Below are 12681 nucleotides of genomic sequence, written 5' to 3'. Positions count from 1 at the left end.
TACTTCCAACAACTTTGACTCCTTTAGATCGCAGCCTTTTTTCCTAATCCCTTCTGTCTTCCTCCTACAGTTCCACCTTTTTCCTTTTCCTAGTTCTCAATATTTTCAAAGGGAGAAAAATCTGCTTGCTGTATTTCATATAACCCCCTATAGACATATATGGAGTCTCTTATCCTATTTGTTTTCCACCAAGACCTGTTTTGCTTTCTTTCAATCTTTGCTTTAAACCAGCTCTTCCTTTGTCCTGCCTAAGATTACGCCATTCACTCTTGCAGTCCCTCAGGACTTGTGTAAATAGACCATTATGGCTATAATCATTATGTTCTATTTCATTTATTTTTTATAATTTTTTAAATGGAACACTTCATGAATTTGTGTGTCATCCTTACGCAGGGGCCATGCTAATCTTCTCTATATTCATTCCAATTTTAGTATATATGCTGCTGAAGCGAGCACTACTTTTTATTTTTAATCATTCTGTCTCTTTTAAACCCGAAGCTACTGTGACTTGGGTATATGGAGCTATTTGAATGAGCTAAAGTAACTTTCTTTGGCATCTTCCTATGGTGCTAAATTTGTCTGTTCTGGTTAAATGGTATGTATCACACTCAATTCATACTCCTTTTTTGTTTGTTTGACAGGGACAGGATCAGGCTAGTTGCTCAGCCTGGCTTTGAACTCATGGCCTCAAGTGATCCCCTGCTTCAGCCTTCTAAGGGGCTGACATCATATACACAAGCACCACTGCATCTAGCTTCTGCAATCTTTTCAATAACTGACAGTGATCCCTACATTTATCCCTCTCTGTCTTCTCACATATACCCCCAACCAAACACCTCAATCCAGGCATGCTTCCTTCACTGTCTCTCCTCCTCCTGGACCCTTTCTCTCCCAGCTTCTAATTTTTGAAAGTCTTTTCACTGTCTTACCTGGAAGACCTCAGGCTGGCCAGGTTGCTGTGCTGGCGGTTGTTGAACATGTTGCTCACTAGAACTTGAACGATGATGAGGCTGCTGGCCCTGCCACTGTGGCCAGACACCCACACCCTCTGCTGTCCGTGTCTGGAATTGTCCTGCAGTCTGTCCAGTCTCAGGAGCTAGAAATACAGCAAGGAAGAATAAACAACTCCAATCTACACAATTCCATTGTGTACTAATGCCACAAGTAAACAACTATAGGTAAGCCATTAATTTTACCTAGGATAACTCTGTCCTTCTCTCTGCCAATCAATGCCTTTTCTATCTCAAAACTCAGCCCTAAATTAATTCTTCTTCTCCAGGCAGCCTTTCCATAGAGTTCTTTACTCATTTAGGTTAAATGTGCATACTATTAAATGTATAAAAATTCACATGATTCTTGTTATATGTGCTAAAGTATTTTTCATGTGGGTAGTTTTTTTTTTTATTTTTTATTTTTTTGAGACGGAGTTTCGCTCTTGTTGCCCAGGCTGGAGTGCAAAGGCGCGATCTCAGTTTACCGCAACCTCTGCCTCCTGGGTTCAAGCGATTCTCCTGCCTCAGCCGCCCGAGTAGCTGGAATTACAGGCATGCGGTACCACACCCGGTAGAGACAGGGTTTCTCCATGTTGGTCAGGCTGGGGTTGAACTCCCAACCTCAAGTGATCCGCCTGCCTCCGCCTCCCAAAGTGCTGGTATTACAGGCGTGAGCCACCGCACCCAGCTGGTAGGTTTTAAATTCTAAATAGATTGTCACCTTGCATTTCCCTACAATCAGGTCAGTGTACCCACAACACAGGCAAACAACTTTAACTACCAAATCCTTTCTCTTTAGTGGTGCGATTTTCCTGTTACTCTCCTTATGGTCTGGACTCACCAAAGTTAGATCCACGATTGGTGAGACTAGGGTAGGCAGCAGCACCAGGCGATGCAGTTGGGGCACCAGGGAGGGACATGGAGCTGAAGGAGGATGGAGTCTGAAAGCTGCCCACACCAAATTGGGAAGTACGAGTCTTAGCAGTAGCCTGGGTAGCCACCTGCTAAAGAGAGATGGAGAGGGGATATAGAACAAATACAGCATTAACATCATTGCACATACCATGCCTATGAGAGTCAACACTGTCAATCACTGCATCCTTCTGAACCAAGCTCATCACTTATTTCCTATTGTATATTTCTTCCAATTAACTCTCAATCTCTCTTGACACTATTTTTTAGGCAGCTGAGATAAAAATACAAAAAAGCAATGAACTATGGGATTAATAAAAATTGTAAGAATTAAATGAAAGCATCTTATAAACTGTGAAGTTATATAAAACTAGAGGCATTCATAACAGTAAAGTATTATATGCAGGCCAGGCAGGGTGGCTCATGGCTCATGCCTATAATCCCAGCACTTTGGGAGGCCAAGGCAGGCAGACCACCTGAGGTGAGGAGTTCCAGACCAGCCGGGCCAACATGGTGAAACCCCCGTCTCTACTAAAAATACAAAAATTAGCTGGGCATGGTGGCACGTGCCTGTAATCCCAGCAACCCAGGAGGCTGAGGCAGGAGAATCACTTGAACCCAGGAGACAGAGGTTGCAGTGAGCCAAGATCGCGCCACTGCACTCTAGCCTGGGCAACAGCGAGACTCTGTCTCAAAAAAACAAACAACAACAAAAAAAGTACCATATGCAGAGAAAAACTACTCTGCACCATTATTCTGTCTGTTCTGCATTCATTTGTTCCTAATGATGTATTTTTTATAAAAACTATTTTCTCATGAGAGTTCTGTATATGCATTATAGAATATTCGGAAAGTGAAGGAAAATATAAAGAAAATAAGAATCATTCATAATTCCATGGTTAACATGTTTGGATAATTTCTTCCAGTTTCTATTTTCTCATGCATTTTGTACACAATTGAGATCATATTGCATATAACATTCTGGAACCTGCTTTTGGTTTTGACTTTTTAAAACTATTACTTGTATAACATAAATATATAGTAATATTAAAGAATCTTTCTCTAGACAATGTATTTATTGTGCGTTATATTATATATATGAATATTATAAAAGAATTTTTCGGCTGGATGCGGTGGCTCATGCCTGTAATCCCAGCACTTTGGGAGGCCGAGGAGGGCGGATCACGAGGTCAAGAGATCAAGACCATCTTGGCTAACACGGTGAAACGCCGTCTCTACTAAAAATACAAAAAATTAGCCAGGCGTGGTGGCAAGCACCTTGTAGTCCCAGCTACTCGGGAGGCTGAGGCAGGAGAATGGCATGAACCCAGGAAGCGGAGCTTGCAGGGAGCCGAGATCGCGCCACTGCACTCCAGAGCCTGGGCAACAAAGTGACAGTCTGTCTCAAGAAAAAAAAAAAAAAGAATTTTTCAGCCAGGCGCGGTGGCTCACGCCTGTAATCCCAGCACTTTGGGAGGCTGAGGTGGGCAGATCACAAGGTCAGGAGGTCGAGACCATCCTGGCTAACATAGTGAAACCCCATCTCTACTAAAAATACAAAAAAAAAAAAAATTAGGCGCAGTGGCGGGCGCCTGTACAAGTCCCAGCTACTTGGGAGGCTGAGGCAGGAGAATGGCGTGAACCCGGGAGGCAGAGCTTGCAGTGAGCCAAGATCGCGCCACTGCACTCTAGCCTGGGCGACAGAGCAAGACTCTGTCTCAAAAAAAAAAAAGAATTTTTCAACTTTTTTGTAAACAGACATCACTGTAAGTTAGTCATTAATTTTCTCCTTTGCTCCTGCCTTATGGAGTCCTAAACAAAGAGGAAACATCTTAGAATTTACTCCAAAACAAATCTGAAAATCAGACGTGCTCAAAATGTTCCAAGTGAGCAATTCTGATTTAAGGTGAAAACCACAGACTCTACTGAGATTTTTTTTTATTATCTGTGATTTTTAATTAGCTACTCTCAACAAAGATGGAAATTGGAAACCGGAGAACAGGGGTTGGGGAGAAGGTATTTAAAATAGAAAACACTGATTTTACATACGGAAAAAAGCCCAAACAAACAAAAAATAATACACAGGGAACAAACAGATGATAAGTTTTACCTGGGCAGAAAAGCCTGAGCGGGTAGTAGGGGTCCAAGTTGGGGCTGCTCCTTGGGTGGGGTTGGAGTGGCGGGAAATCTGGGCCAACATCTGTCCTGCAGAAGCTGATGGCTGGACAATGGTTACAGGAGGGGCTAGGCCACTATTCCTAGGAGTGAATAAATGAGGTAAAAGATTAAAAGGATAGATTTATCACAGAAGCTAGGAATCAAAGGACAATCTAGTGCTATCCCTAGATCCCCTTGACTTCCTGCAGGTTAAGGAAAATTTGATAACAATTTGGAAAAGACAAGAAAGACTGACAGTCACACACTGACCAGGACACACAGAGATGGAGCCTAGAACATGGCAATAGGACAGGTGCAAAGAAATAGGAGGAAGAAAAGCAGCTTGTTTGCCTCACGCTAGGCCCTACAAGCTTCACTGCTTTTTCTGAAGTAACCAGAGAAAGCAAGGGAAGAATAAAATTTGGATTCAGCAGCTGAATCCCTCAGGGCCCTGTAAAGCAGCACATATATACGGGGCTCACCTGAAATTCTCTGCCGGCCGGGGAGTAGGAGGGAATGTGTTGCCCTGGGAGAATAGCTGTTGGGTGGCAGGGACAGTGCTGGAGGAGATGCCTTTACTCTGATCTGTGGACCAAAAGGAGTTGGGGAAGGGCCAGTCAAGGGGCTGTAGTATATTAGTTCAGCAAGTTCCTATTTACTCAGGTGGTATTATGATTAAGTGGAAAAACACTGGAAGATTACTGATTGGGCAGTGGCATGCTCATCAGTAAGTGATCTAAATGAGAATTTAAAAGGATAATGAGAAAGAAACATACCCGCATTGATGTTGTGATAGATTTCTGAAAATCTTGGATCTCTATCCTGGGCAAATAAACCATCTGACTTCTCAAGGGGCTTGCTGTGTTCTGGTCCTGTGGTTGTCACAGGCTGAACCACCTGTGGAATACAATGATAAAAATAACCATTAAAGATTTAACATGACAATTCAATAACCCTAAAATTCATATACAACATATGTACATTCTAACTAGTACTGGAGAACACTTCCTAAGTAAATACTCCCTACCCTCTTCAACGAAGAGGACACAACTCACCTGGGAATGATTGTAGCTGGCCAGTCCATCTCTTCCTGGTACCATGTCCAATTCTGTTTGCTGTTGCTGCTGCCTATATGTCAAAGGCCAGTTGACAAGACAAATAGAAAAAAAAAAATTTTTTTTTAAAGAATCTGGAGAAAGAACCTTAAAACAAATTAAACAGGCTGGGCATGGTGGCTCACGCCTGTAATCCCAACACTTTGGGAGGCCGAAGCAGGTGGATCACCTGAGGTCAGGAGTTCGACACCAGCCTGGCCAACATGGCAAAACCCCGTCTCTACTAAAAATACAAAAAATTAGCCGGGGGTGGTGGCAGGCACCTGTAATCCCAGCTATTTGGGAGGCTGAGGCAGGTGAATCGCTTGAACCCAGGAGACAGAGGTCACAGTGAGCCTAGATCGTGCCATTGTATTCCATCCAGCCTGAGCAATGAGAGCAACACTCCTTCTCAAAAAAAAAAAAAAAAATTAACCAACCAAACAAAAAATATATGGGATTGCAAATGACCACCCCCTGGGTGACTGCTCAACAGATGATTATTTCACCCTTTCTTACCTGGGTGCCAGCTGTCCTGAGCCCATCTCCAGGGGTAAATTAGCTGTGGGACCTAGTTGTGGCCTCTGGATTGTGTTGGAGAGTGTAGGCCGTGGTTCTTGGCTAGAGTTCCTAGGAAACCAGAGTAGACAGTAAAGAGGGGTTGGAGAGGGAGGAAGGGGGGAGAGAGAGAGAAAGAGAAGAATCAGATTCTGTATGTAAAGCTCTATAGATTCATCTGTAGGTGGAACAATCAATAAATCCTTCATTAAAGTCCAATCCTACAGTTAATCTAGGGTGTCAGTTTCAGCAAGTAGAAAGCATGTTCTATGACACAGGGGTCATCTTGTTGGGTTCTAACTCCTTCTAGGTATTCAAAACCTGGTTGTTGTGAATGTGTGTATATATTCGTATAAGGTATTTTTTAAAAGCATAGGTAAAAAAATGAAAGTACATACACTGTACATCAACAAAGACTATCTGGAGTGTGAGAATTTTATTCCTTCTCTTTGTATTTTTCAATACTTTCCACATTTTCTATAAAGAATATTTATTTAAAAATAAAATACTGGCCAGGCATGGTGGCTTACACCTGTAATCCTGGCACTTTGGGAGGCTGAGGCAGGGTGGATTGCTTGAGCTCAGGAGTTTGAGACCAGCGTGGGCAACATGGTGAAGCTCCGTCTCTACAAAAAATACAAAAATTAGCAGGTGTGGTGGCGGGCTCCTGTAGTCCCAGATACTCAGGAGACAGATGGGAGGATTGCTTGAGCCTGGGAGGCGGAGGTTGCAGTGAGCTGAGATAGCGCCACCGCATTCCAGCCTGGGTGACAGAGTGAGACAGTGTCTCAATGAAACAAACAAACAAACAAACAAATCCCTAAAAGCTAATTAAAATTAATCATGGTAGGGAAAATGATTCATAAACATGGAGAAAGCAATTATTTCCAGAAACTCGAGTCCTTCAAACAACTTAAATTTTTAAAAATTTAAACAAAATGGAGACACAAAAATGAAGGCTGTTGTGTAATATAAAGATGCAAAAAGACAAAAATAAAGAACTACAATGACCATGACCATCCACTTGAGTCCTAAGTTAATAAAAATTTCTAACTCAATCCACTCTGTTATACTAAGTTAGTTAGCAAAGAATTAAACTTTACAAGTTCTAAAGACTGAATTGGACAAAACTTGTCACTAGGTATTATTCATACTTGCTAAGTAGTCATAATCTGATCTTCAAGAGGTAGATTCAAGGCCAATTCTACAGAAAGAAAAGATTAAATGGTAAGGTGGTAACCTGACAATTGATACCTACTAGATGGCTATAATAAAAAAAAAAAGGCAATAACAAGTGTTAACAAGGATGTGGAGGAATCAGAGCTCCTGGGAATGCAAAATGATGGGGCAGCTTTGGAAAACAGTTTGGCAGTTCCTCAAAAGGTAAAACAGAGTTACTATGTGGCCAGCAATTCCACTCCTGGGTGGAATTCAAGAGAATAAAAACATATATCCACACAAAAACTAGTAAACAAATATTCATGAAAGCATTTTTTCAGTTCCTTATCCCTATTTTACATATGGAAGTATTTTTGATAACCAAGAAGTAGAAACAACCAAATGTCCATTAACGAACATACAGACAGTATGTGGTATATCCATACAATGAAATCTTATTTGGCAATAAAAAGAAATGAAGTACTGATACATGCTACAACATGTATCAGTACAGATAACCTCTGTAAACATTATACTAAGTAAAATAGGCCAGTTACAAAGGAATTACAAAGTCTATGATTCCATTTATACAAAACGTCTAGAATAGACAAATTTATAAAGACAACAGATTCATAGTTATACAGAATTTCAGAGCCAGGGGAAAGAACAGGGAATGACTGTTAACTGATCTAGAATTTCTTTTGGGGGAATGAAAATATTCTGAAATTAGACTGCAGTAAGAGTTACATAACTATGTGATATACTAAAAAACACTGTATACTTTAAATGGGTGAGGTGTATGGTACGTGAAATATATCTCATAAAACTTTTTTAAAAAGAAACTGAGAAAGAAAACTCAAATAGAAAAGTGCAAAAGAGAGGAACAGTAACTAATGAAAGAGGAGGATGTAGCTATGCTCTAAAGAAAACTGACCAAATCAGGCCCACTGCCTGTTTTTCTAAATAAAGATTTACTGGAACACAGCCACATTCTTTCATTTGTCTATGACTGTTTTCATGCTACAGCAGAGTTGAGTAGGTGGAATAAAGACCACATGGCCCACAAAGCCTAAAATATTTACTATCTAGCCCCACTTATAGAAAGAGCTTGCCTACCCCTGCTCCAGAGGAAAATCCTGCCAGACTAGAGCAATAAACTGGTGTACAAAACATAATCCTTTCCAGAAAGAGTTGATACATAGAATTGAAACTAAACCCTTCCATCTCAGGACCTAGTCTCTGAATTATTGTTTGTAAAATCTTACTCTGGCCAGGTGCAGTGGCTTACGCCTGTGATCCTAGCACTTTGGGAGGACGATGGACTGCTTGTGCCCAGGAGTTTAAGACCAGACTCTGCAACATGGAAAAATCCCATCTCTACAAAAAATACAAAAATTAGCCAGGTGTCTTGGTAGATGTCTGTAGTCCCAGCTACTCAGGGGACTGAGGTGGGAGGATCGCTTGAGCCTGGGAGGTTCAAGCTGCAGTGAGCCATGATCACACCACTGCATTCCAGCCTGGGTGCCAGAGCGAGACCCTGTCTGAAAAAACAAAACAAAACAAAACAAAACAAAAAAACCTTACTCTACTCTGATCAACTATCCCAAATCCTATAAGCTGGAAAATGAAGAACTTCAAACTAATGGTGTTTAATACTAGAAAAGTAGAGGAGAAAGGGATAGCTTGATAAGACTAAGAAGAGTTGGTACATTAGAAATCCCAACATTGGAAAATGCTTATGCGATATTATGAAATACAACTGATTGCTCAACATGGAGGCTAGGGGCACTGACCCCTGTGCCATCGAAAATTCGACTGTAAACTTCTGACTCTCCCAAAACGTTACTACTAATAGCCTACTGTTGGCCAGAAGCCTTACCAATAACATAAACAGTTGAACACGTTTTGTATGTTGTACGTATTATGTACTGTATTCTTACAATAAAGCTAAAGAGAAAATGTTATTAAGAAAATCATAAGGAAGAGAAAATGCATTTACAGCACTGTACTGTATTTATCATTATCATAAGCTTATATCATCTTACAAGATGACTTACAAGATGAGTCATCTATATGAAGTGGCAAGCAACCACAGCTGCAGACTTCATTCTATAGTACATATCAAGCAATTCACCTTTTTCTTATAATGTCATGACTTTTCCCTGCTTCTTGGGAAGACTTCCAGCATCACTAGTGGCACTTCATACTGTTCCCAAATGTTATTCAAGGTTTCAGTATTGCACTCAACACGATGAAAAATATGCAAGAACCATGAGATTTCACTTTTTACTGCAATATGCAATTTACTGGAGTGAATTGCTCATGAAGAGATGATTAGCATCACACAGCATTTTAAGCAAACTGGCAACAATTGAGCAATAGGAGGTGGCTACCAAATTATTACAACAGTACAGTATATACTATAGTTAACTTTACGCGGTTATGATTTAAAACTGCATCTTTACATTTGTTTACATTTCTCTCAACTACAAATGGTGCCATTGTACAAACGGTGTGTATGTATATGTTGTGATACATTTTTATTTTTATTTTTTTTGAGATGGAGTCTCCCTCTGTCACCCAGGCTGGAGTGCAGTGGTGCGATCTCAGCTCACTGCAACCTCCACCTCCCAGGTTCAAGTGATTCTCATACCTTAACCTCCCAAGTAGCTGGGACTATAGGCGTGTGCCACCATGACCAGCTAATTTTTGTATTTTCTTTTTTTTTTTTCTTTTCAGTAGAGACAGGGTTTCACCATGTTGGCCAGGCTGGTCTCGAACTCCTGACCTCAAGTGATCTGCTCAACTTGGTATCCCAACTTGGTATCCCAAAGTGATAAAGTGATGGGATTACAGGTGTGAGCCACTGCACCTGGCCAGCATTTTTACTTTTTATAATAGATTTGTATATGTTGTATGGTAGTAAATGATAAAATAGACTAGAATTTATATATATTTAATACATTCATGTATGACATGGCTAACTTTTTCTAATTTTTTCAATATATCCAGGCTATGTAGCTTATTTTTGGGTTTTTCAAATTGTCACAAATATCAAAAGAATTTTCTAATATATTTACTGAAAAAAATCCATGTATAAGTGGACCTGGATTTTTACCAATTAAAATCTTTGGAATCTTCAGTGTGATAAGTGTCTTTTTGTCTGCTAATGAGTTGACTGAGGGCTGGCAACCCCTAGGTAGCTTCAAGATGGGGGCTCATCTCTGGAAAGATCAAGGCAAAATTAGAGGGCTGGGACTTTTAGCCCTAACCCTCAACCTCATGGAGGGGAGCGGTACCTAAGGTTAAGTTGATTACCAATGGCCAATGATTTAATCACTCATGGCTACATAATGAAATTTCCATTAAAACCCAAAAGGACTGGGTTTGAGGAGCTTCTTGATAGGTAAACACATGGAGATCCCCGGAGGGTAGCCCACCCAGAAAGAGTCTGAAAGCTCTGCGCTCCTTCCTCCTTACCTTGCCCTATCTATCTCTTCATCTGATGTACAAAGTATCCTTTGTAATATCCTTTATAATAAACTGGTAAACATAGGTAAATGTTCCCTGAGCCATTCAAGCAAATTGACTGAACCCAAGTAGGGGGTCATGGGAGACAGCTGGTCAGTCAGATGCACAGGTAAAACAACCTGGGGCTTGCAACTGGCATCAGAAGTGGGAGCAGTCTTGTGGTACTGCATACACAAATTGGGGGATCTGATGCTATCTCCAAGTAGATAGTGAACTGAATTGAATGGAAGGACACCCAGCTGGTGTCCACTACTGATTGCTTGATTTCTTTTTTCTTTTTCTTTTTTTGAAACGGAGTCTCACTCTGTAGCCCAGGCTGGAGTGCAGTGGCATGATCCCAGCTCATGCAACCTCCACCTCTCAGGCTCAAGCGATTCTCCTGTCTCAGCCTCCAGAGTAGCTGGGACTACAGGCGCATGCCACCACGCCCGGCTAAATTTTTGTGTTATTGCTTGATTGTTTACCCCCCACATAGGGCATCAGAAGTGTTTTCTGTTGTGAGAACAGAGGAAAAACAGTTTTTTCACACTCCTGTATAATACATACTTCACATTGGTGTTGGTACAGATGATGTACTCAATTTCATCTGAGTAAGGGTTCTGGAAAGTAAAGGAGCTGGTTCTCATCCAGAGCCATTCTTGGTTCTTAGACCGGAACCGGAACATGACAGACAGCACTTGGCCTTTTAATTTCACTACCTGAAAAAGTTTTCATGCCATCAGTGGAACTCATAGAAAATTTTCATTACAAAAATAAATAAAAATTTTCCAATTTCTATAACCCTAAAACTCTTGTCATTGTCCTTGAGGCACCAATATTTTTCAATATTAAAACAAAATGAGAGTAAAAACTAAGTGATTAAACATGGAAGCATATTTCTCATGCTTCCTTTCAGAGACTTAAGCTTTTTTTTTTTTTTTGAGACGGAGTCTCCCTCTGTCGCCCAGGCTGGAGTGCAGTGGCACGATCTCTGCTCACTGCAACCACCACCCCTCAGGTTCAAGCGATTTTCCTGCCTCAGCCTCCCGAGTGGCTGGGACTACAGGCACGTGCCACCACGCCCAGCTAATTTTTTGTATTTTTAGTAGAGACGGGGTTTCACCATGTTAGCCAGGATGGTCTTGATCTCCTGACCTTGTGATCCGCCCGCCTCGGCCTCCCAAAGTACTGGGATTACAAGTGTGAGCTACCGTGCCCAGACTTTTTTTTTTTTTGAGACGGAGTCTCGCTCTGTCACCAGGCTAGAGTGCAGTGGCGCAATCTCGGCTCACTACAACCTCCGACTCCCTGGTTCAAGCGATTCTCCTGCCTCAGCCTCCCAAGTAGCTGAGATTATAGGCACGTGCCACCACGCCCAGCTAATTTTTGTATTTTTAGTATAGACGGGGTTTCACCATGTTGGCCAGGATGGTCTCGATTTCCCGACCTCGTGATCCGCCTGCCTCGGCCCCCCAAAGTGCTGGGATTACAGGCGTGAGCCACTGAGCCCAGCCAGAGACTCAAGCTTTCTTATTAGGTTGGTGCAAAAGTAATTGCATTTTTTGCCATTTAAAAAAATGGCAAAAAATCACAATTTCTTTTGCACCAACCTAATACTATTCTAGTCAAATAGGAATAATAACTTATTTCCAGGAAGGAAAAGACTGTTTCCCTACTTCCCTTGGGAAATCCATTAAAGATACTCTGACCTAGCTTTACAAGTCTATACCAGAAATTTGGTAAGTTTAAGGACACAGAATATAGCTTATATATTGCTCTTCAATCCTATTTTTTCCCCTGAAACCTGAGAACATCTGTTTTCTTTTCTTTTTCTTTTTTTTGAGATGGAGTCTCGCTCTGTCGCCAGGCTGGAGTGCAGTGGTGCGATCTTGGCTCACTGCAACCTTGCCTCCAGGGTTCAAGTGATTCTCCTGCCTCAGCCTCCTGAGTAGCTGGGGACTAGAGGCGTGCACCACCATGCCCAGCTAATTTTTGTATTTTTAGTAGAGACAGGTTTTCACCATGTTGGCTAGGCTGGTCTCAAACTCCTGACCTCAAATGATCTGCCTGCCTTGGCCTCCCAAAGTGCTGGGATTATAGGTGTGAGCCACTGCACCCAGATGAGAACATCCGTTTTCACAGCATCTACAGAGGTTTCCATAAATAAAATTAAGTTGGCTTTAGTCTTGTTTTGCTTTTATTTTTTAAAAGTAATTTTAGTTATTTTTTATTTTATTTTATTTTTAGACAGTCTTGCTCTATCGCCCAGGCTGGAGTGCAGTGGGGCAATCTTGGGTCAC

General features: G+C 41.4%; 1 protein-coding gene and 1 non-coding gene across 14 annotated transcripts in view; both read right to left on the bottom strand.

Moving 5' to 3' along the window:
* The window catches only part of ARNT (aryl hydrocarbon receptor nuclear translocator), a 66205-nt gene that overhangs the window by 2540 nt on the left and 50984 nt on the right, over positions 1-12681 (bottom strand). For 9 of the 13 annotated variants that reach the window (XM_003817287.5, XM_003817288.6, XM_055101641.2 and 6 more), the window contains 8 exons: positions 10949-11100; positions 5675-5785; positions 5117-5189; positions 4838-4958; positions 4544-4646; positions 4015-4162; positions 1834-1996; positions 930-1096 (listed from right to left, as the gene is read on the bottom strand). In XM_003817287.5, coding sequence (XP_003817335.3) covers positions 930-1096; positions 1834-1996; positions 4015-4162; positions 4544-4646; positions 4838-4958; positions 5117-5189; positions 5675-5785; positions 10949-11100 — 1038 coding nt within the window. The remainder of the gene's footprint in view (positions 1-929; positions 1097-1833; positions 1997-4014; positions 4163-4543; positions 4647-4837; positions 4959-5116; positions 5190-5674; positions 5786-10948; positions 11101-12681) is intronic. The other 4 variants (XM_055101639.2, XM_008970461.5, XM_055101686.2 and 1 more) reach the window with 1 other exon arrangement.
* Positions 349-456, bottom strand: LOC112438283 (U6 spliceosomal RNA). The gene has a single exon (XR_003026739.1). It is a non-coding gene; the product is annotated as a U6 spliceosomal RNA (small nuclear RNA).

This window comes from Pan paniscus, chromosome 1 (genome assembly GCF_029289425.2).
Source record: "Pan paniscus chromosome 1, NHGRI_mPanPan1-v2.0_pri, whole genome shotgun sequence".
NCBI classification, from domain to species: Eukaryota; Metazoa; Chordata; class Mammalia; order Primates; family Hominidae; genus Pan; species Pan paniscus.
Note: the sequence above shows the minus strand (reverse complement) of the source record. Positions and strands in the feature narration are given on the sequence as shown.